Consider the following 25,559-nt stretch of genomic DNA (forward strand, 5'->3'; position numbering starts at 1 on the left):
TTTTGGTTGGTTCACACAAAAGAACTTGAATGGTTTGAGCTTGAGTGATTCTATATGGATAAATTTTGAATGGTTGAAGACCAACTCAATTATGGGTCAATTTATTGGTTAGTCCAACTCAAGTGTGAGTGGTTCAGTTATAACGAAGTTTACTTTGGACCTCTGATATAGTCTATGATTGAATAAATAAAGATATAGAGATAATGTCCAGAAACGTAATGATTTATTTACTCAAGTTTGCATATTACATTAGTGGTTCAAGACTAGTAGGATTGATTTTGGTTCAGCTCAGTAACTCAACGTTTTAACCAAGAACCAAGTTATCATGTTGGATATTATTGGTCAATCGATTTAGTCTGATCAAAATCGAATTTTGGGAGTCTGATTTAGTAAATTAGTTAAATTTCTAAATATAATGTCTTGACCAATAATTAATGGGCAGTCAGAGAGAATGACTCAAATTTCAAGAAAACACCTATTTGTGTTGGATCACAAAAGGTAAGTCCTATATAACCATACTATTTTAATTATGATGATTCTCTAGAGGAATCATGATATTCAAAGAGGCTTCGTGGGAGAAAGAAGATGAAATTCGACGCAAGTATCCGTAACTGTTTAGAGATGTATATATTTAAATTTTGAGGGTGAAATTTCTTTAAGGAGGGTGGATTGTAATATCCCGACATAATGGGGAGATCCAAATATGTAAATTTTGAGGACGAAATTTTGTTAAGGGGTGGAGAATTGTAATACCCTGATTTTGGACTAGGGGTAAGTTAGTCTTTTTACATAACACAGGATTAGGACAAACTGAAGTGTAGGAACTTGGACTAGCTGGAGGTGCACACATGCATGCATGGTAAGTAGTGTGCCCTAGTGTAACACCCTTAATTTGAATTATTCCTTGCCTAAGTGTAGAATTAAGGTTTTGTTTATAACATATAAAATTTGATTTGGAAAGTAATTTATAGTTAGTAACCTGGCCTAATGCTTAGCCATTTAATTCAATTTGTTAGAGGTCTAAGGTTCTACTTTTTAGAGGAGCAATTAAATATTTTATTTTTATAATTTTATAGGGCTTAGAATGGGCTTCCACGATTCTAACTTGAGAGGTATTATATTTTAGCTAGGAAAGTATTATGGATTGATAAGGAAAGGGGAGGTGGCAATCTCCAATTGACCAGAAACCCAAACTTGGAGAAAGAAAGTCTTTATAAAATAAAAGGAAGGAGAAAGGAAAATTCGTGGACTACAGAGAGGAAGAGAAGAAAAAGGAAGGAAAAGAACGAGATTCAGACTGTGTAGAACTAGCAACTTAACGTCTAATTTTGACCCTTTTTGAGCCAAATTGAAAAAATCTTATTTCACGATAAAACGTAGCCTCATCTCTTATATTCACAACCCAACTTGAATCAGACCAAACGAAGATTGAAGCAGAGAGATATTACTGATTTACTAAAAGTAGGTCATTCTATCAAAAATCTGTGTTTCCCAAATCTGAGTTTATGCAATATATTAATGTTGATTTCATCATTACCTTAATCATAGGACTCCATTAAAGTGGTTCGGAACTAGAAAGACATATATCAACATTATTGAAGTAGTGATTTGAGGTCACTTATAGAAACCCTAGTCGCTTCGCATAAGGTGAGTAGATCTTAAACCATTATACTTGATATTTTCTTACATATAAAATTTGTTTTGAAACATTATTTTAAATCTGAAATTTAGTTTTAGATTGATATTTATCATGCCAAAAATATATTTCATTCATGCTTTTACTCAATTAAATTATTCACACATGATTGTTTGCTAGGAATTGTGATTTCCTTACGATTTAATTCACATGTGTGCAAAATTTTTAATAATGTCATGTTTATAGACTGATGAATCCAATGCTTATTTGTTGATAGTATGATGAAGGTCTATAAATGATTCTTCATGATTATAATCTAATGCATGATGTTTTTGGATGATGCATAAAAATCTGATTTTGTTTAGGGTTTACCTTTTACTTTTCGTTGATGTTATTGTTGGATAAGTGATTGCGAAGATTTTGTCCAATCTTTCCTATTATTGTTCTTCACTTTATGCATTGATATGTTGATGAAAGTTATTGTTTTCAAACTTTATTTTCATTCTTTTCGATAGCATGTGTTAGGGTGGAATTGGGGAGTCATGACCCCTAAGTTTCGAACTTGGATGTATAACTTTAAATTATAAGCAAATCCTTGATTGTTATTTTATTGTTTATCTTACCGACATTGGTGAATATGTTGGGGTAAGGATAAGTTGGTGAGTTTTGAGCTACGGGCTTACCTTTATTGGAGCTATATGAACTACTAGAAAGAGAGGTGATGATAAAAAAACTCTCTAGGAGGGCATTGCTGGTAAAACCTTCGGAGGCTTTGACTCGGTCTGGGGCATGTTTGGTCACTAGTTTCTCTATTAGTTTCTTGATGTTGAGAGGGGACAATGGTGTTGTAGTTGATCATAGCTAGAGTACATACGCTGCTAGCATGAGGGCCTTAATCAGTGTATGGTAACTAGCTCAAACTAGTCCATTAGAGAATGATGTGTTTGTTATTTTACGTTCTTTCGATATATCTTTTGTTAATTGTTGTCATATATGCTTTTCATTACGGTAGTGGTGATAAACAAATATGGTTATGATCATTTGGTTTTGTTTTTTTTTTTTATACATATTATTGTATGTCTTTATATTTTGCATTACTTGTGTATGTTTTCACACTTGTATAGTTGTTGTGGATTTACTTGCTAAGTTTTTCCCGAAGCTTAGCCTCACCACTTTTCAGATAAACAACTTTATGAATGCGAGCCTGGATGTGAGGATGTACTAGAGGAGGAGGTCCAAGAGGACGAAGTATTTGGAGTAGAAGATGACAACTACTATTAGAAACTTTACACTTTTTTTCAATTTTAGAAGAACTTATTATTTGTTTGAGTTTAATTTAATTTTGGAGAGTATAACCTTTATTTCAGAATTTTAAGCTTAATTTGGAGGTTGTAATAGCTTAGTTTAATTATCCTACTTTATTTGAAGTCTTAATCTATACATTTTAAACATGTGTTTGTGTTTTGGTTCTACTTCGGTTCATATCTTCTTGACATAAACGATCTTGTTGACCGTCAATGTCCCTAAACCGCTAGGGTGGTTTTGGGGGCATTACATAGAAGGTGGGGTTATGTCGACAGATTTGATCTTTTTTTTTTTAAGTGACTAATTTTGATGTCTTACTTGACATGAACTGATTATCCTCTTACTATGCTGGTGTTTATTATTTTTTAGGGAACAATTATGTTTGGTACGAAGGATAAATTAAGTCCTAGACTTTTGGGACCCTCCAAGATTGAGGAACACATAATTTCGAGGACGAAATATTTTTAAAGGAGGGAAGGATGTGATACCCTATAAATTTTTGAAAACTTATTAGTGGAACATGCTAAGGTTAAAAAAATTAAAAAATAAAAAATTAACTTATATTGTGGGGTGCATGTATGCAAGATCAGGTGATTTATGATTTTGGTTGGTTCACACAAAAGAATTTGAATGGTTTGAGCTTGAATGATTCTATATGGATAAACATCGAATGATTGAGGACCAAGTCAATTATGGGTCAATTTATTGGTTAATCCAACTCAAGTGTGAGTGGATCAGTTATAGCAAAGTTTATTTTGGACCTTTTTTTTTTTTTTTGGGTGACTAAAGCCTATTATGCTTTTATTTGCTGCAGCATCCCATACACTGGTACAGTAATGACATTACCAAACACAGGCAAATATAGTGGTCTCACATTCTCTCAACATTTCATGCTGCCTTTATAGTATCTCAAGTCCTGTGAGCTTGAACCTCAGTCCAAAATCTCAACAACACTTAAACAAAATGAAAACAAAAGAAATCAAACCAGATTGTTAGTTTTCTCCCCTCTCTTCCATGGAGTCAGAAGTTACCAAATGAAGCATGGACGGAAGATAAATGAGTCATTTTCAAGAGTTATCGCTGAATCTGCTACCACTAATCTTCTCTGACTCATAAAGAATATGATTTATAAGTCCTCTTGCAGCATCATCCTTAAATTTCTGAATCTTTTCTGGATCTGTCTCTTGCATGTGCTTTTTGAACTGCTGCCTTACCATATCAACAACAAGCTCTATGTTATTTGACCGATGACCAATGAACCGAGCTCTTCTGAGGCATTCACAGTAGAGTCTTATCACGTTGTTAGCAAGCTCAGGAGGCAAAGCCGTTTGCAGGGAAGGCATGTTTTCTTTTCCTCTCAGATGTTCTCTGAATTCGTCTGTCGTCGGCTTATCCTTCGTTGCACACGAATCGTTGAGGAGTGAGGAATACGGCTTGCATCCACTATGGAAGATACAGAGTATAGAATAGGAAGGGACAGGGGTATCTCGCCGGCCACCGTGAACGGAGACGGAGACTAAGAAGGGGCAGGACCAGGGGTTATTTGGACCTTTGATATAGACTATGATTGAATAAATAAAGATATACAGCTAATGTCCATGAAGTTTAAAGACTTATTTGGCCAGATTTGCATGTTACATCAGTGGTTTAAGAATAATAAAATTGATTTTGGTTCAGTTTAGTGATACAACGTTTTAACCAAGAACCAAGTTACCATGTTGGATATTATTTACATTGGTCAATAGATTTAGTCTGATCAAAGTCAAATTTTTGGAGTCTGATTTAATAAATTGGTTAAATTTCTAAATAGAATGTCTTGACCAATAATTGATGGGCAGTCAGAGAGAGTGACTCAGATTTCGAGGAAGCACCTATTTGCTTTGAATCGCAAAAGGCAAATCCTATCTATACACTATTTCAATTGTGACGATTCTCTAGAGGAATCATGATATTCAAAGGGTTGTGGGAGAAGGAAAATGAAATGCGATGTGTTATAAAAACATGCATCCTATTCCATATACAAAGAGGTGCTGGGATTACTTGAATTGAATGGAATCGCAGCAGAAGGGATGATCGAATGCGGCTTGCAGTTATGAGCAGATCACGATCTCTATAGGCTTCTCCACAAGAGAAATCCACATCACAAAACCCTAGGCAACTGAATGGAAACCCTAGGATAACACAGAACTTGAAAGAGAGGGAGAGAGATTGCTTCTCAAAAGATATAAAAAATTAATGTGCTAGGGTTTAAGCCTAATACTTATTTATAGACAAAACCCTGGGTGCCCCTCTCACTTGGTCGACTTCCACTAGAGGTCTAGACAAAATAGAAAAGGGAGGGGTTGGTCACTTAAATGACCGACCCCTCCAGAGCTCGGGTATCGCGTGACTAGCCCCTTGTGGGCGCACTAATTGGGCCCATCCCATTAACGTTTTACATCTCCCACTCGCCCACACAGGGCCCATAAATTTAATTATGCATTCAAGTTTCTCTCATTCCCCATTATCCTCCATACAGGTAATGGAGCGTGCGACCTGTCGAGATGATATAAGGTAGGAGTACTACATCAAACTTCCATCTAGCCAACATTGTACATCACTCTCAAAAGTCTCGAAATACCCCAAACGATCCACTTACACCTGATCTAACACTCTCGACCCCTCATGATGAGCAGTGTAAATCCTTAGTATGTAATGTACTCATGACTGCGACGACCAAAAATACGACACGTCGCCCAGGCAATGAGTCACATAACAAAGGTGTAACGTCCAATGGCTTTCCCTGAGCCCCTCATATCAAACCAATTGCCCCCAATAGTTTTCCCAATCGCTTCCCGCTGGACCGCATCATCCATGGTCCTAAGGAGAACGTCAAAGTAGCATCATTGGGTGTCTTGTTCATGACATTGTCTCAGGTAATAAGGGTATTATGGGATTAACATAATCCATGTGGCTCACATAGTGACGAAGCAGGGATCCATTCAGTCACTCATAATCGATCGATATAAGCACATGCAGTATGATGTGCATGCTAAGGCGTAACTCCCACTAGGGTGGGCATGTCACTCGTAGTAAATAAACGCATTACAGATCTTAGTCTAGTCGCTACTCTAAGCGCCTAACTTGAGTCTCTAGCGCAGTCACCCTCATGGTTTCTGCCTAGAACCTCACATCTGGCTTCTAACAAGCTACTTGAAAGTGTGGTGTCTTCCAAGTTGGACCAAGTAAAGGTCTCATCTTAGTTCATACTAAGGCGCCATAGAGCATACATGCTCATGGGCTCATCTCGCTCGCTATACCCTAACGCCGAGGTGAATCACCCATGTGAGTGGGTCGATTCCATGCCTGGTGACATCTTTACAAACAATAAATGTATACACACAAGATTACTCAAACAAATATATGCTCATTAATAAATGTAAGAGAAATACAGATAAATGTCCATCACAAACAAAGTATTCCCAAAGCAAATACATATCAGATCCACCTAAGTCCCAAGTTCCTAACGTGAACTAGGAAAACATCTCTGGCAATGGGCTTAGTCAATGGATCAACCAACATATTGCCAGTGGAGATATGCTACAGAACCACTTCACCTCGCGCTACCATGTCTCGAATGTAGTGATACCGTATGTCAATGTGCTTGGTTCTACCATGGAACTTGGGGTCCTTCGCAAATGCAAGTGCTACCGTACTGTCACAGTGTATAAGCACAACGTCATCTGAGTGAGCAGAAACCCTAAGTCTCTGCAAGAACCTCCTGAGCCAAACGGCCTTTTATACTGCTGTCAAACCTGCCCCTGACATGGCATCCAAGTACACTATGGAGTATCACTCCAGTGATTGAATTTGATGAAGAAACCCTATGGATGTCCTCCTACATACCTGTCAGAAGATGGACCACTGATCCTTGCAGTTGCACAATTCACAGCATAATGTATTGCCTGGACTCCAGGTATTCTCTCTCCTCTCCATGAATGTGGGTCCCACACCTGAAAGTAGGTGCAAAAGGCCTTGAGTAGCATGTGGATGCAAGGCCCTAACCCTAGGTCAAACCCCTGTGCAAGCCCATGAAGAATCAGCCTTGTTGAAATCTCTGGGTGATGCAGACATCACCCAGAGTGGAAAAAGTCAATATTTTAATGATTTGATGTGTGGGGACAACCCATATTGGACATGGGCACCCTCTATAGGTCGAGGGGAGTCTGAGGGACCACCTCATACCCTTAGATCCCTGTGGACCCCACCTGAGTGCCCAGAATGGTAGAGAATTAGGTTAAAAACACATTTTCAAAAGGGGCTTAAGTAGGCAAACAGGCCTCAGTGAGAGGCTGACCTATAAATAGGGGTGCCTTAGCTCATCTTAGAGCTTTGGTTACTGTTAAAACCATAGAGGGAAGGAGAAGAAAGAAAAGAAGATAAAGGAAGGAGAAGAAGAAGGAAAGGAGAAGGAGGAGGAGCAGCCCTGCCTCCAAGGCCCAGTTCGAGCAGCCCTCAGACTAGTTCAAGTATAAAAACCCCTGCCCCTACCTGCTGCCTTACTGTTTACCATCCTTCTCCATTGATCTCTGCTGTTTAGATAGGTTTCTGGCCATTGGCAGCCCAGAACAGCTGGGGGCTGCCATGGACCATCTCAGATCCAACATGCAAACATGATGCATAAAGGATCTGAGCATTTTATGATGTTTACATGGCTGTTCTTCACCTGAGACCGAAACCCAGCTGATGCCAGACTGCACTACCCTGTTACACCAAGAACAGGCAGTCTGGGGCTCAGATCTGTGTGCCCTGGTTACATGCAACCTAGCCATGAGTTGTAGCAGCCCTAGAATCCTGTAACACATGTGAATCAACCCCTGCATGCAGCCAAATCCTTAGTTTACAGCTAAAGCTATGCAGGGTTACTATTCACTGGGCTGTCTGGGCAACTCCTGGCAGACAAGTGATGGGCCCAGGTTATAATCCATGGCGCTTAGTGTAAAGAACACCCCTGGGGTCCATGCTGACCTAACATGCATGGGGGAATGATGTGGCCACTGCCCATGGCCAAAACCAAGGAATCTCAGCCTATTCACGTTTATACAGGCTCTGGGCGATGCAAACATCACCCAGAGACATTGCCTAGAGAATGAAAGTTGGCAATTTTACTGATCTGACTTGGGGATCTTCACCCATGGACCAAAAATCAATGTAGGGAGATTATAAATGACCAAAATACCCCTCCCCACATTTGTCCACATGTATGGATACCTTGGGTGCCCAAGTGGGCCCCATAGGGCTTGATAACCCTGTCTGTGATGGTCTTGCAGCACTGCCAAGTTAGGGACAGTACTGTGAAGCTAATATGACCTAGTAACATGAACTACGATGGAAAATGACTGTTCTGCCCCTAGGCCAAAATCTCTTGATGATGCACCGGGATATAGGCCTAAAGCCCAGTACAAGGCCCGGAGAATTCCAAGTGATGACCAACTGTACACCAAGTCAACCCAGTGAGCTTAGATCAACCCTAGGACATCCAAAAATAGTTTGGAATATTAAATGACATATTTCTGATTTATACTTAGGGTTTGATCCCGCACTCGAGGCCTACAGCCAGACTGCAGCCGGAACTGAAACTGCAATTGAGTTCATAGAACCAGACCCAGGTGAGTGAAATATTATCGTGTATCGTGTAACAATATTATTATGCCGACAATTAAATTCTTTAATTATAATGCTGTGTTATTTAATTCAGCTCAATTTCACAAAACTATTACACATCGTATGACTATTGATCAACTCTGTGGAAATATCATGATGAATGTGATTGTTAGAATAGATGCCATAGCCGGCTTGTAAATGAGGCCTGTGGTAGCCCGTATTATGGGATTCGGTTGACACCGCCTGACTCATATGATGCCAGTTAGACATGGGGCTAAATATTCATCACCCGTGCTATGCACCCCTGCCAATAGGGGTTAAGGTGTTGGATGACTGTGAAGACTACCGTAAAACCTCGGGCGTTTACACTGGGAAGCCTCAACACAGCTAGGATGCCCCAGGGCAATTATGCCGGGAAGCCTCGAGCTACAAGCTTAGGAAGCACCGATAGGTGAATCATGGCTATATGCCCAATAAAGTTTATCCTCGAATTACATGTCGGGAAGCACTGAAAGGTGAAATTATATTGAGTCGATTACCTCACAAGTTCAATCTAGAGGGTTGGTCGGGCTGACTTGGGTAGGGAGATGCTAGAGCCGGCTGGTTCTCTCTGACAACTCAATGGGTGTATCTCGGGAAGGGGTAACCAAACCCACACCAAGGATACATGTATTGGGGATTGTAGTAGCACTAACCTACCTTAGCTGTATTGTTAGGTGGCTAATTAAATAATCTAGACTTGCATATCATGTAGGATCATGTGGATTATGGTTACATATGCATGCATGATGATATGTTTTACTCATGGGCTTAGTGGGGCTCACACTCTTGTTATATATGTTTTTCTTTCTAGATGATTGTGTAGATCGATGCCACTGTGACATGGAGGCTCATTACGAGGAGGAGAGCCCTTGTGATTATGATGCTATTGGTATGGACCCCGACGGAGGTTGTGCCGATGATGCGAGCGTTCTTAGTGGTTATTGATGAAGACCAGTGACGGGCGCTCTTGATGCTTTTTGTCTTGGGGACTCATTTTTGCTTTTGATAGGAGTTTATCCCATTCCTGTTTCTGGTTTAGCTTTTTCTTTTCTTTTTGGTATTGAGTTATCTCGCTCTGTATATATATGTACTTTCTTTTCGCTTATGTATATGCCAGCTTCTCTTTTCAGTTTGTGGGTTGAACTGGGGAATGTATCAAACTTACATATGTATATATATCACAACCATTCTCGTATCGCTACGCTTTCTCTTTTTTTATTTAAATCGTAGATTATCTGCAGCATTCTGATCTTGCTTATAGTAATGTTATAAATGTGGGACCGTAAATGTATTAACTGGTTCTAGATCCGTGGGATTTGGCAGATTGCCGTTATGTAATTTGGGTCACCTACCTAATCCCCCCAGGGGGTGGTTTGGGGTGTGACAACTGTTGTTGAACATGAGATGTACTCCGACTCCATCGTGGATAGGGCGATGCAAGTTTGTTGCTTACTACTCCAAGTGACAGCCCCGCCTCCCAGGATAAACGCATACCTCAAAGTGGGCTTACGCTCGTCTTTATCACTAGCCCAATCAGCATCACTGTAGCCTCTCAGTCTCAAGTCTGAACCACTGAAGGTGAGCGAGAGGTCTGCAGTGCCACGTAGGTATCAAAGTATCCTCTTTATTGCCTGCCAATGAGCTGGCCCTAGGTTGCTCTGGTAACGGCTCACCATGCCAACAACAAAGAAAATATCTGGACCCGTACAAATCATCGCATACATCAGACTGCCTACTGCCGCTGCACACGGTATTTTGGACATTTGGTTTCTCTCTTCATCACTCTTAGGGCATTGGTCTGGGCTCAAAGTGCATGCCTTGTCCATTGGAGTGTCAATGGGTTTCGAGTTGCTCATATGGAACCGCTCTAGGACTTTCTTTATGTAAGTATCTTGAGACAAACTAAGAAGTCTCCTAGTGCGATCCCTCACAATCTTCATGTCTAACACAAAGTTGACCTCACTCATGTCCTTCATCTCAAAAGTAGAGGACAACCACTCTTTAGTGATGATAATCATTCCAATGTCATTCCCAGCCAATAAGATGTCGTCAACATACAATGATAGGATAAGGAACCTCGCCTTGGACCGTTTAACATACACTTAGTGGTCCTCTTCAATCATGTCAAAACCTGCAGTGGTAATGGCATGGTGAAATCTAATGTACCATTGCTTGGACGATTGCTTAAGGCAATAGATGGAACGTTTGAGATTGCATACTTTGTGCTCATGTCCCTTCTTCTTAAAGCCCACAGGCTGAGCCATAAAGATCTCCTCATCCAGTTCTCCATTGAGAAAAGCAGTTTTAACGTCCATTTGATAGAATTCTAAATCCAACTTTGCGACAATGGCTAGAATGAGGTGAATTGAGGCCATTCTCACCACAAGGGAGAACGTCTCATTGTAGTCTATACCCTCCTTTTGGGTATATCCCTTCGCCACAAGATGTGCCTTATACTTGTCAATTGATCCATCGACCTTTCACTTGACCTTCAGGACCCACTTGTTCCCGATGGCCTTGCGCCCAGGTGGAAGATCAGCTAACTCCAGGACATGGTTCTTGCTCATAGAACCCAACTCATTTTTCATAGCAGCTTGCCACATTTCCTTAGCTGGAGAAGAGAGCGCTTCACTCACTGAGGCTGGCTCATCCTCATCCCTCGGGGCACAGATGAGGGCAACGTCCCCTTCGATCTCAAAATGACATTAGGGAACGTGTCCACGTGGGCTCTTATGCGTAGAGGGGTCTTGACCCACGGGTTGTGCACTTTCATTAGGTAACGCACTCCCATTGGGCTGATGATCACTCTCACCCTCTTTGGCGATCTCTTGATGAGTGTTTAATTCCTCACCCTCACCAAGAGTAGGTGAGATGCTTTCTTCAGTCTCTATCTAAAAAAGATCAAAGTCTCTGCCAGAGTCACTGATGCTAGGGAAATCGGTCTCAAGAAAATCCACATCACAGGACTCAGTCTCTGTCATTCCTCCATCTTGATGTTCATCGTACACTACATAGCCTTTCGAGGTATCAAAATATCTTATAAAGATACACTTTTTAGCTCTAGGGTAAAGTTTCCCAAACTTATGGGAGGTATTATGAACATATCCTGCACATCCCCATGGTCGCATATGCCCCAAAGTGGGCTTTCTACCTCTCCACAATTCATAGGGAGTGGAGGAAACTGACTGTGATGGCACACGGTTAAGGACGTAAGCAACGATCAACATAGCATCCCCCTAGAAAGATATTGGGAGGTTGGCCTGCGCCATCATCGATCTAACCATATCTAAAAGCGTCTTATTCCTCCGCTCTGCTATACCATTTTGTTGCAGAGTGTGGGGAATAGTCAGCTACCTAGCGATTCCTTTTTCCTCACACATCTCTTTAAATTGATCGGACAAATATTAGCATCCTCGATTTTAATCTCTTGCCTTGCTGATTGTCAACCTCTGCTACAAAGCATTTGAAGCAACCTATCACTTCATTGGGTGAGCGATCAGATACACATAACCATATCGAGAATAATCATCGATAAAAGTGAGAAAATAGCAAGCACCATGACGTACCTTCACATTCATTGGTCCGTAGATGTCCGAATGGACAAGCTCTAGGATCTGGGTTGTCCGTTTAGCCTTTTCCAAAAGGCTTTCGGTGAGCCTTACCTGCTAAACAGGCCTCACATGTCAGTAGGTTGACTTTAGCGAGTGAGCCAAGAAGGCCTTCTCGAGCTAGCTGTCCCATCATATCTCGATCTATGTGTCCTAGTCTAGCATGCCAAGTAATTGAATCAGGACTAGTATTAGAATCAACTACAAAAGATGAAGAGAAACTAATAGGAATTATCAAATCTAATTTAATAAAACCATTCTCAAGCCTATAGGGTCTAAAACTACTATCATCCAATCGTATCTCAAAAGAGTCACCATAAAAAAATAAATGAATATCCTAAAGTCAATAATGTAATAACTGAAAGTAGATTATGTTGGATTTCTAATGCGTATAGCACATCATGAAGTAACAAGATGCGCCCAGTGCGCAAGGTGAGCTGGTAGGTACCAACCACTAAAAGAAAACTCATTTTTGGCAACGGTTTTTTTCCGTTGCCAAAAATCCAAATCCATTGCTAAATATGTTGGCGACGGTTTTCTGAGCCGTTGCAATCACCGTTGGCATAAATGGCGCAGCCAAAATTAGGCGACGGAATAAGGGGTTCCGTTGGGAAAAATGTAATTGGCGACGGTTAAAATAATACCGTTGCCCTAAACCATTCTTTAGCAACGGTTAATAATAAACCGTGGCCGAAGATAATAGTATGGCGACAAAATAAAACATACCGTTGCAGAAAACCATATTTTTAACAACGATATTAACCGTTGTAAAAAAAAAAAAAAACCGTCGCTAAGGGCGATATGGTAAGGCTTTTTGGCAACGGTATAAAAAAAACCGTTGCCAAAACTGAGATAACAAAAAAAAAAAAATTTAAAATCAATATATTTCCTGTAATTACATTAATATACTAGTCCATATGAAAAAAAAAAAATTAACCATACATCCAAATAAGAATACATTTCTTAGACTTCACTTTAAAAAACTAATACAATCATAATTAAAAGAACTCATGACTCTAATTACACTGTATTACCTTCATAGACTTTGCACTGCTCATCAAACATCAACTGGGTTTATTTTGCAAAACTCATTCAATGGATCAAAATGGTGCGCCGTACAGTAGTTTCAAGACAGCATCACCAGCTTGGGAATCAACTCTAAGAGATCTCCTAGATCGGCCATCCAAGAAAGGTTTGTTCATAGCAATCTCTGGTGTGGAAACCCATCAATATGAGAAATCCATCTTCAGTTCTAAGCCAATCTGATTGTATCATTGTACCAATAAGAGTCAGTGTACCATTAAAACTAAATTTCAGAATAAAATGACAAAGCTTCATCTATCTATCTGCACTGAAAATTGAAAGCTTTGTATGACTAGCTTTAATCTCTTATAGCTTAGACTAGTCTTGATACTACAAATTCATTACAACTCAACAAGCAGCCTCCTTGTCATTGACTTGTGTGCAAAAAATCTAATAGGTAATATGATTCAAAATCATATCAAAAGATGAAAACAGTAAAGATCCAATGATACCTTATCCAATGTAACTACCATAGGACAGCAAGGATGAATCAAAAGATGAAAAACAGTAAAGATCCAATGATAGCTTATTCAATGTAACTACATACGACAGCTAGGATGAATCAAAATATGAAAACAGTAAAATCCAATATATGATAGCTTATCCAATTGAACTTGGAAGATGACAAAATTTTGAATGTAAGCTCTTAGCAAGACAATGTCTTGCAATTCCACTTTTCCACTCTATATCACAGGTTAACTCATAATTACTAATGTTTCCTCACAAGTCAACCCAATTCTTTTCCAGCTCTTCCCTTGTACATCTACCATTACCAACTTTAGCTATATCAATTATTTAAAGTTACCATAAGTTGTCTTTGTTCACTAACAAAAGCATCCAATTGACCTTCTGGCTTCCATCATCTTTTGACTTGCTGGTGCTGCTCCCAAGTGCACTCAGATTCATCTGTCTCTTATTCTGTCATGCTAGCCTTCATTACTTCATATATTTCTACCGAACAACTTATATTTGCAAACAAGAAAACAGAGAGTAGCACATTAGGATTTGAATATCCAGAATCAAATCCGTATACTTGACGTAAATATACATCAGATACAAGACAAATTCAAATATTGGATATGCTAATTCCAGATATTAGCATATCCACTTCAAAATCGATCCATTTCCATCCAAGACAAGTTTGGCTGCCAACATTCCAACTAACTCTGCACCAATGACAAAAACCACTCCCAAGTATCCGACTACTTACAAATGTAAGGATCAAGGATTAACTTTGCTTTCATAAGCAAGCTGAATATCCCACCTCAACCATTCCAACTAAAAAAAAAGAAAAGAGAAGAAAAAGGAAAGAAGAAACACAGAAGAAGCCAGTTTTGAACAAACATTTGATGTAATCAAAGCCATTAACTACCCATCTTGAGGGCATCATAGCCCAACTGCTTTATGTATTCAACTAATTTCTACAACTACTACTGTGGATATTGCTAAGCTCTTTTCCAAATGCACCTGTAATATACTGGACTCTTAAACTTCGTAAAATTAAGCATTCTGTTCACTTTCACATCTATTTGGAAATGACCAGTTAACCACAAGTAACAGAAGAATCAAGTCCTCAGCAAGGCATTTCCTTCAACAGTGACTCTATTTAGAAATCAAAAGCAATTAAAGATGGTACTGAAGACGCAATAATCGCAAAAGGAACAACAACAACAACATCCAAGCATTATCCCAACTTAATAGGGTCGGCTACATGGATCCTATAAGAGAAAAAAAGGTAAAAAGAAGTAAAAATGGAGAGGGGGGGGCAAACAACATCAACACAAATCTCTAAGGTATCGACCCTTCTTAACTACGTACCACTTCTTAACTGCCCAACACTCTGCACTAGGTCTCTAAGAGGGGTGGATACAAACAACGGCAACACACAACAAAGACTGACTGACCGCATGGATCTTTGATCTCCAATCAGCTCTATTAGAGGTCATACTCGGGGCAAGGCCTAAGCTAAGCGTGTCTTTCTTCACTACTTCTCCTAAGGTTATCTTAGGCCTGCCTCTAGTTCTTTTGGTTCCCTCAATCAGGATCATGTCGCTCCCCTCCAGACTGGAGCCCCGGAAGGCCTCCGTTGGACATGGCCATACCATCTCAAACGATTCTCTCTAAGTTTATCATGGATAAAATTGCTAGATGAAGTTATAGAACCATGCGGCATATAGTGACAAGCACAAATATAGTAAGTTCAAGCATAATTTCCAATACAAACAACAAGGAGATTTTACACAGTGACCATTTAAAAATACAAATAAGGTAGATGATTAGAGCAGCAATAGAAGAATTATCTTGTAGCATTCAGGGATTAAACACATAATCATAGGAAACTTACTTAAAAGGTGTATCTCCAGGATTTCTTTGATGAGTAATGTGCTCAAACTGCCTTCCATTTTTGGCTACAAAACTTGCTAATTTGTCTGCAACTTTCTTCACTCCAGGATCGCTTGGGGAAGGTGGTGATGCATGTCACTTAAAGAACTGATTAATACCAAGAGCATGAATAGGGAATGCAAATTACTCTTGTAGCAGGGTGTGCCACATTTTCCAATTCTTTCATTCAACATCTCTTTCCACCAAGGTCAATAGAGACTTAAGACATAAGCTGCATTCATGAGACAAGAAATGTTCAAGAATGTTCTGTTTTCACCATTCATCACTTTAAGTCTTCATAAATTTCTTAGGAAACCCTTCAAAGCCTCTCTTGATCCCATCTTGGAGGTGCTTCCTGGAAAAGTTTTAACCATTAGAAAGACAAGCTTTGCTTCTTACTTGATTTCCCATGCAGCCAATAACTATGAATCAAACATGGGTTGTTGTTTAATAAGTTGACAAGCATTGACAACATTAAAATTTTCTTAAAATAAATCACAGTTTCATGAACATTTTGTAACTGAGACAAACATAACGCAGAGATTAAAAACCGATTTGTAACACACACGAGCAAACACAGTGCATGCAAATAATGAGAGATAAGCAAAGATCACTCACCAAGGGAAAACGAAAAACATTAATAGAATTATCAGAAAACTGTATACTAGAATGAACTCCTAAGATCTTCAATGCAAGTTTGCAAGAAGATAAAATTGAACTTCAGACGGACTTGCAAGTAGGTCATGTGAATGCAAAATATATTACATATAAAATCTATTATCCAGAGCTGAATAGCACAACAGCCCCATTACTATAGAAGAAGCTTCGAGAAATACAAACATATAGGGCTGACTTGCCCATGCATTTCATTATATTCAGTGGATACATACCTAGTACAGAAGCAACATCAATCATTATGCACAAAAAGAAGGATGTCTATTGGATAACGAAAGCCAACCTAGTTAGACGCTCAGAGGAATGGAATTTTTTATCCAACAGTAAATAAGGTTGCTCCATTGCAACCTTGTGGTCGCGGGTTCAAGTCCAGAAACAGCCTATCTGCAAAGCGGGTGTAAGGTTGTGTACATTATGACCATCCCCAAACCCAGCAATGGCGAGAGCCTCATGCACTAGGTACGCCCTTTAGTAAATTTGGAATCTAAACAATTCTTTACTTTTGCAATAGAGAGAAAGCATAATAGGGAGAGCACAATGGAGAAAGAACCAAAATGCACTCAAAGAAGATAAAGGTATGTATTCAAGCAGTTATTACCAACATCCCCTTTACATGGCAATGGAACAGATGCATCCCTTGAACTTCCAATCCAACTCCTAGACATAGTTTCCACGTGTAACTGCTAAAAAGAAAAAATCCTTAATATTAAATGTCATTTTGCATATCTCCTTGTCATCCACTAACATGAAGAAATAATATGGTCAAGACAAAAGTTCAGCGATGAGATCACAAATAGAAAGCTAGACACAAGTGCATTGATCAAAGAATTGAGGAGCTATACTTACTCAGCCCTAGAGCTCTTCTCTCTTGCTTCGTGGTAATCTGCAAGCCCTAAAAGGGAGAAAAAAGAAAAAGTGTTTACAAGTTATAGTTTTGAATTTTGAATTTTTTTTTTGGCAGTACTATAAAATTCCACTTTTCTTCATTACCACCCTATCACATATTTTGATTCTTCTTTGCCACTTCAATTTGGAATCTACAAGGAACCCATCCTTCTGCATTCTTGAACTTGCTTAGGACTACCTCTAGCATGTTTGGAACCTCAACAAATAATCATGGTCCATGTTGTCAAGTCATCAACCAAGTTTGTTCAATTGCAGAAAATTCCTTTCCCTCAAAGGTTGTCTTTTGTCAAATATAAATGTTTAGGAGAATTGTTATGACTCTTTAAGAGTCCTTATAAAGTAAATCATTGTCAAAGAAAAGGCACAAACTTGTCAACCATATATTGGTGTTCAATCACTTCAAAAATTTCACGTACTTTTGACTTCCATGCTCAATATTACTGTAGAAGGAGAAAGAGAAGAAGAGTTAATTAAAACAATGGGACAAGTGCAAGGGTTGAATGCTGTGTACCCTAGCCAGACAAATTTGATATTCTCTTCTAGTCTATACCTTACCTCATTCACTGTCCTTCTTAACTCTTTCTGGTGCTAGAGCAGGCTTATTAAAGGTTAAGTCAGGAACTCAGGCCTCTCTCTCTCTCTCTCTCCAACTTCATTGGTCCCTTTGAAAGAGCAGGTTCAGTAAATGCATTGGCTGTGTGACTTGTGTCCTCTTGTGAAGGCTATAGTATGAAACTGTACAAAAATAACTGTAGCCTTTGTGATGACTGTTCAAACATTGCTGCAGGTAATATGGGCCTTTGTTTTCTTCTTTGAAAATTTAAGAGGGCAAGCTGCAGTGACTCAGTGAGAGAGGGGGAAATACAAGTTGAACTAGATGGGTCCTTTGGAAATAAAATCATACACAAGAGATTAATATGGAGGTGTCCACCTTCAATAGCAAGGGTGTGGGCGATAAAGCATGCTAACCCATGAAATGGATTTGACTTGCAAAATCAATTAACTTGGACCAGGCTCCCAGTCTAATATATAGCTTCTTGGATCTTGTAACTGAGTTACAAATTAAATAACCTAGAAACTCTGCGAAGAAGAGAGGAGGACAGAATTGCTTTTATTTCCTTTCTAAAGTCTCTGACCCCATCTATGATCTATTTCCCAGGTCCCAAACCCACCCCCTATTCACTCACCTTTACTTCCTAATCTCAAGCACAAGTACATATAATGCAGCCCCCTTGCTGATCAAGCACACATTGTGCTCTCTGCTAATCAAGTACACATTGTGTACCGAGTCTGTTAATCATCTTTAGGAGGGGTATTTATGAACCCACACACTCACCCCTAGCCCTTGCTGCCCCTACATACAGTCACACACTCACACACTCACCCCCACCCCTTGCTGCCCCTATACACACTCACACACTCACCCCAGCCCTTGCTGCCCCTACACAGTCACACACTCACCCCCACCCCTTGCTGCCCCTATACACACTCACCCCAACCCCTTGCTGCCCCTACAGACACACCCACACACTCACCTCCACCCCTTGCTGCCCCTATACACACTCACCCCAGCCCTTGCTGCCCCTACACACTCACACACTCACCATACCCACATGTTCCCATCACCATGAAATTCTCCACCATCCAATCCAATCCAACTCAACCCCAACCATTTCCCTGCTTGTTCCATGACATCTAATTACTAGAGCCGTTGAAGAATAAATTGTTGGTTGGGGTGCCGCAACTGATTTGCAGTAGAAACCCTTCATTTAATAACCAACTATGAATTTGGCACCTTCTTCCTCAATTTACTGTTCTTTAAAAATGAATTACTCAAAGCATTTGATCACTAAAATTAATGGTTGGATCATAAAACAGAGCTGGACTCACATGCAACTAAGAACGAAGAAGAGAATATCTCCTCTGCTGTTCCTCCTATAAAAATCCATTTTTTACAGCTTTGGGTGGCCAGTGGATTGGATTGCAAGTGACCTTCAGGCTCTCCCAATCTTTCCCAAACATGGCTTTTTCCACCCCATAAAAAACAAGAATTCATAAGCCCACTTCTGCAACTTGCACCTCATCTCCCCAGTTGGGGAGAAAAGGCATTATCAAAAAGAAGAAAGGTGATGAACAAAGTAAAAGTAAAGTAGTGAGTTGCAGATTAAATTTTACACACATTAAATAAAGGATAAAGGGAAAACGTAAAAGTGAAGCAGATTTCTTCAATTATATTTCCATCTTTCTAAAGGAGATCCTAACTGTAACAAGAACTGGTAGGAGAAATCAAAAGACAATAATGAGTGAATCAAGAATCATTAATCATCTTTATTTCTAATCACAGTTATTTATTTATAAGAAAAATAAAAACGACATTACCAGAAAATAAACACAGAGCTAACCTTCAAGAATGGGAGAAGAGTAGTAGAGGAGACAAGTGAGATACACAAGTGGAGGCCGTTAATTTCAATTTCACCATTTCTTCATTCCTATCAAGAGGTAAGAACATAGAAATAGAAGAAGAAGACAAATGATACTAAGAGAAGCAACTAGAAAATCAAACACAGAAATAGAAGAAGATCATCAAGAGGATGAGAATACCTAACCCGGCTTCCTTCCTCAACTGACTGATTAATTCCCTGGATAACAGCCAAAAGAGAAAATCGATAGAGAGATAGAGAGAAATCTATACTGATTAAAAGAAAAAGGATAAAGAGAGAGATAGAGAGAGAAATCAAGTGTCGAAGAATGCCGAGAGGACTGCATAAGATAGGAGTCAACCAACCTCCCCGACGGGCTTGCGATGATTCCACAAAGAATGGGGCGCGTGGGTAGCTCAGAGAGGCGAGATGTAGATCCTTGGAGGATAGGGTTAAGGTTGAACAGAGTAAGATAGAGGGTTTCCAAAAGTGAGAGGGAGAGTAAGAGAAGAAAAGCCAGATAGATCGAGAGGGACAGATAGAGAAGAGAAACCGCGAGCGGGAATGTTTTGTTTTTTTTGGTAGAAGAGCGGGAATGTTGAAAGACCAAAAAAATAAATACAATCTCTTACAGTAAAAAATAATCCGTTGCCCTAAGTGATATAAGGCGACGGCTCTTGTACAACCGTTGGCCAAAATTGATATAAGGCGACGGTTCTTGTAAAACCGTTGGCCAAAATAATTATAATCTCTTACACCTTAAGTGATATAAGGCGACGGTTCTTATAAAACCGTTGGTCAAAATAATATAACACAACGGTTTGTCTTATGTTGTTGCTACAAATCGTATTTTTCGTCACGGTTATAGAATAACCGTTGTATTAAATATTTGTTTACAACGCCAATATATTTTTCGTCGCCCTAAATGAAATTTGGCGACTCTATATTGGTGCATGTTGCTATAAATCATATTGGGTGACGGATTATATATTACCGTTGCTATAAATTAAATAAGGCAACGAATGGTAAACTGCCATTGCTATAAATATATATTTGGCTACGGTAAAATTTTTAACCGTCGCCAAAAATGCTTTTTCTTGTAGTGAACTCCTCGCACTGCTTCACTAGTGCCATTCCTATGCAGATACTTTGGGCGCCATCCAGAATTTTTCTATAATCTATGAACCCTCCTCGATCTCGCGCTATATGTCTTGTTGCACCTGTATCCACAATCCAATCAGATTGGGTTTGGGCAACCAAAACGTATGACAAAAGTATAAGGAGAGAGAGGCAGAAATAATACCTGCTTCGCTTCAGTGCAGTCATGAGCGAAGTGCCCCATCTTCTGGAAGTTATAGCACTTGACCTTGGTGATATCTTTCTTTCTACCTCCCTTGCCACGTCGGCGCTTGGTGGTCTTACGCCCAATTGACGCAATTTTCTGAGCTTGATCCTGATTCCCAGTGGTCATTTGTCTCTTGTGCTGCCCCGCTTGGGCGACAAAGGCATGTGATTGGATCGCCTATAGGCGCTTCGCCTCTAGTTCCACATGAGCGGCAATGTCATTAAATGTCTTGACAGTATCTTTATGTGTGAGAACTATCTTCATCTGCCCTTAGGAATCAGGAAATGTCCTAATGACGGCCTGTACTTACTGCTCATCGGTAAGGTGTACCCTAGCATCATCCAATTCTTTCACGACCCTAAGGTGTTCAACCATAGTGTGCTTGGGGTCCTTACGGTACATTTCAAACTTCAAGGTCATGGACCTAAGTCTGGTCATGGATGTACCTCCACAGTCGAGCCTTACCTGGTCCCACATGGACTTAGTAGTCTCGCACTCCTCATACTGGCCAATAAGATCATCGTGCATCGTGCTTAACATAAGAAAGCTCGCACTATGATCTCTCTTAAACCAATTGTCTTAACCCTCTTTTTCTTGAAGGTGACGGGCGGTAGTACCCACTTCAAGGTCATGGGCCTTGAAGTCTGGTCATGGATGTACTGCCACAGTCGAGCTGTACCTAGTCCCACATGGGCTTGGCAGTCTCGCACTTCTCATACTGGCCGATACGATCATCGTGCATCGTGCTTAACATAAGAAAGCACGCACTATGATCTCTCTTAAACCAATTGTCTTAACCCTCTTTTTCTTGATGGTGACGGATGGTAGTACCCACTTCGGGTGGAGCCATCTCAGTGGTCAAGAGGTCTAGGTAATCTTGCTCATTAAGCAAGAACTTGACCTTTTGGTATCACATGTCATAGTTGGTGCCATCCAACTTGTTGCCTTGGTTAAGGTCAGCAACAACACTTTTCGAGGCCATCACTACAATGTGCAACGGATGACATTTAGTATACATCCATAAATTTATAAATTTGTTCAAGAAACCCTAATTAAAATTAATGGTACCCTTCCCCACAGGGTGAGACCAAAAACTTCGCTAAGCCGGTAATCAAATCTCACAATGTGTGGGTCTGGAGATGTATAACTTTAACTGATTTCGAACAAATGTAGGAGAAAAAACAAGAATCTCCTAACCACAGTTTAATGCGCTATACACACGGGTGCGCAAGGGACTCACACAAGAGACCCAAATTTGGTACTTGAAGTGATATGCCGAGTCAATAAAGGGTTGTGATACGCAGTGCAGTAGCTCCCATTACATGGCTTCTCAAAAAATATTAAAAGTACAATTGACTCTTTACATTTAAGATCCTTACTACAAACTACCGGTGAGCACTGCATTTTATATCACTTCCAGGTACCAACTCTAACGCACATCTATCCAAAAAACACATCACTTGACAAGTATCAAATCCATCCCATGAGAAATAAATAATAAAACACATAGTTGCATGGGATGAGGTATTTGACAGCGATACTCTAATGGCAGCATCAAACTGGTCCATACCGCAATGGGGGGAATCACATGTTTCTTTATTAACAAAGTGGCCTTGGGCGATCTCCATTACACATGAGAAAAATATGAGACAATTTGGGGCAACACTCTATCTCCCATTTTTCTCTCATGGATCTCACAAAATTATTTCTTGCTAATGGGGGGTGCATATGACATAAATAAAATACTCCAAAAACGAGAAACCCTATAGAGGAGATTTCATGGACAAACCCCAATGCATGCATAACAAAAATAAAATATATGCATATAATAAAAAACATACCACATGCATGTAGTTAAAACCATATCATATGCATTTTGTTAGAACTAAGACCCCCATGTTATGCATATATTTTCATCAAGGAAAAAACAAAAAAAGGTAAAGGGTGGGTGAAGTAGGAATTCCCACTTCACCCATCTCCTCCTCCCAAAAAATCCTAAAAATATAATTAACAATTAAAATTAGGGTTATTAGTTTGCCTCTTTTTTTTCTTTAATGATAGTTATGGATCTGCCGGTGCAACATGCACGGCGCTGCCTTAGCTTGTGCCAACCCATATACCCGGTTACCCTTCTATTGGTTAACCACACACAAACTACGGTGGGTGATGGGGCTTATGCCCCCAAAACAAAAAACCAATATGCAGATCAACTTCAATCAAAAAGCAATGATTGAGAAAGAACTTTTTTTTTAATTAAAAAAGTACAACAACCTACATACTCAAACTGTAATGAATGCAAAGTCCCATACTTATTTAATGCTTTGCCTCTTTTTTGTTTACAGGAGTAGCTCCTCAAACGACATGCGTGCTAAAGAAAAAATGCAGGCCGCAATTGTGCAGCCGCGCGAGTGCAGCGACAAAGCGCACAGGGACTGCTCGGTCGGCAAGGACTGCAAGAATGCGCAAAGCCCATCATGCAAGGCAGCGCTCATGGCAGCCGGTTATAGTGCACGCGCACTGCTATAGCAGCGTGCTCCATCACTGGGTGCAGATCTCAAGAAACCTCCAAAAAAAAAATCTCAAATTGAAAGTGAACCGTAAATTCTAATGGTTCTGATGTCACTATTATGAAAACATGCATCCTATTCCATATATAAAAAAATTTAGGGATTACCTTAATTGAATGGAATCGCAGTGAAAGGGATGATCGAATGCGGCTTGTAGTTACGAGCAGATCACGATCTCTACAGGCTTCTCTACAAGGAAAATCCACATCATAAAATCCTAGGCAACTGAATGGAAACCTTAAGATAACACAGAACTTAAAAGAGAGGGAGAGACGACTTCTCAAAAGATATATACTAAATAATTGATAAAAAAAAAATTAATTGTAGTATAGCGTTATGACATAAGGTTTGGAAAATCAATAACCATCGCAAGTGCAACCTCTATCAGTGGGTTCCAATGATGGCCCAATAAGTCAATTCACTCAGCTTATAATAAATAGAGCATGCTGATATATAGGATAAAAAATGAAACTGGTAAAATTGAAAAAAGGAAGATGAATAAGGTTAATTACGCTCCAAACCGAAGGTTCTTGAGTGGGTTTACATTGTAGCAGACAGTCCTGAAAGGCATTCCTACAGTTCAACTACTCTCTTTGATGTTTTTTCTAGATCCTTACTCTTGGAGGGATTGAACAGTGCTTTCTATTCCATATTTAGTATCCAAAAGCATTTAATTTGACTGAATTTTGCACAAGTATGCTTGGTGGATATGCGGCTGTTGAAAATTTGTGCATTTCTAGGGACTGACTATGTCAGATCATCATGTGAAAGAAATCAGCACAATGATCATGATCCATGGATGTCGTTTGTGGTTATCATCATCATCATCATCATCATCATCATCATCATCATCATCATAATAATAATAATAATACTATTAATGATCAATTATTAGTGACAATGACATAAAAAATAACTAAAGAGAAATTTGGATCAGTGAACTAAAGCATATTCTGTTTGAATAAGAAAAAGAATCTCAGGATTCAAAGCCTTTTAAAAAGCCCAAAAAGTAAAAGTTCTAGCACAAAATAACATTAAAGAATCCAGCTAAATATAGGGCCGACAATGGCATCTGTTACCTGCCACAGCCTCCCTACATTGGAGGGAAGGGTAGGATTCTCTACCCTATAAGCTAAACGGGGAACGTAAGGATATAAGGAGTGCACCCATCTAGTGAAATGGGGAGCGTAAGGGTGACGAGTCTTACCCTCCACGTTTACTGACGTACCTGTCTAGGTCAGGCAATTAAGAATTTTTCATGCATATCAGTATAATGTCAAATACATACACAAACATATTCCGAAGCCCAACCTAATAGCCAAGTAGGCATTTAACCGGTAAGCCAATAATCCATCCTATCAAAGCCTATAGGCAGTGGCCCGTTTCCCATCTAAATATATTCGATAGTGCTTACCATTATAGCTAAAGGTTGAAGTACAATTAACGACACTTTACCCACCTTAATGCCCTGCCGGGTAATTGGAATTTTTATCCAAACTCTATAGATTGAAGTACAATTAACCACACTTTACCCACCTTACTGCCCTGCCAAGTAATTGGAATTTTTACCCATACCCTGTACGTTAGGGGTAAGGTAAACCTTTACCCTACCTTATTGGGCAACACTAGAGGGTCCTACATCCGTTGGAGGGGAAAGGGGCAAAGCCATTACCCTAGCAGTTGTCACCGCTAGCTACGTACTACTTATTAAATCCACATAATTATATGAGGATAAGTCTTCAGATGGGAAATCATGAGAAATTTTGAAAAGCATAAAGGGGTTTTTTTCCTATTTTTTGTCTGGGGCGTATCTCTGGTGATGGAGGTGGGATGAAGTGTGTTGTTTGGAGCGGGTGGAAGAACGGGTTCTTTTGCAGATCAAGTCCGAGATATTTTTAGTCAGTTGTTCTACCCTGCTGTTTTCTTTCTTATTGGATCCTATATTCT

General features: G+C 39.7%; 1 protein-coding gene and 1 long non-coding RNA gene across 2 annotated transcripts; one reads left to right on the top strand and one right to left on the bottom strand.

Annotated features, from left to right (window-relative positions):
- Nucleotides 1-3,778: 3,778 nt before the first annotated feature.
- LOC122647357 lies at nucleotides 3,779-21,008 on the bottom strand. The gene is made up of 2 exons (XM_043840782.1): nucleotides 21,004-21,008; nucleotides 3,779-4,309 (listed from the first exon to the last, which is right to left on the bottom strand). Exon 2 carries the CDS (start codon nucleotides 4,282-4,284, stop codon nucleotides 4,009-4,011), a length of 276 nt encoding a protein of 91 aa, XP_043696717.1. The 5' UTR covers nucleotides 4,285-4,309; nucleotides 21,004-21,008; the 3' UTR covers nucleotides 3,779-4,008.
- LOC122647359 lies at nucleotides 8,423-16,221 on the top strand. The gene is made up of 3 exons (XR_006330857.1): nucleotides 8,423-8,433; nucleotides 15,502-15,511; nucleotides 16,086-16,221. It is a non-coding gene; the product is annotated as an uncharacterized LOC122647359 (long non-coding RNA).
- Nucleotides 21,009-25,559: the final 4,551 nt, after the last annotated feature.

Source organism: Telopea speciosissima, unplaced genomic scaffold (genome assembly GCF_018873765.1).
Source record: "Telopea speciosissima isolate NSW1024214 ecotype Mountain lineage unplaced genomic scaffold, Tspe_v1 Tspe_v1.0033, whole genome shotgun sequence".
NCBI classification, from domain to species: domain Eukaryota; kingdom Viridiplantae; phylum Streptophyta; class Magnoliopsida; order Proteales; family Proteaceae; genus Telopea; species Telopea speciosissima.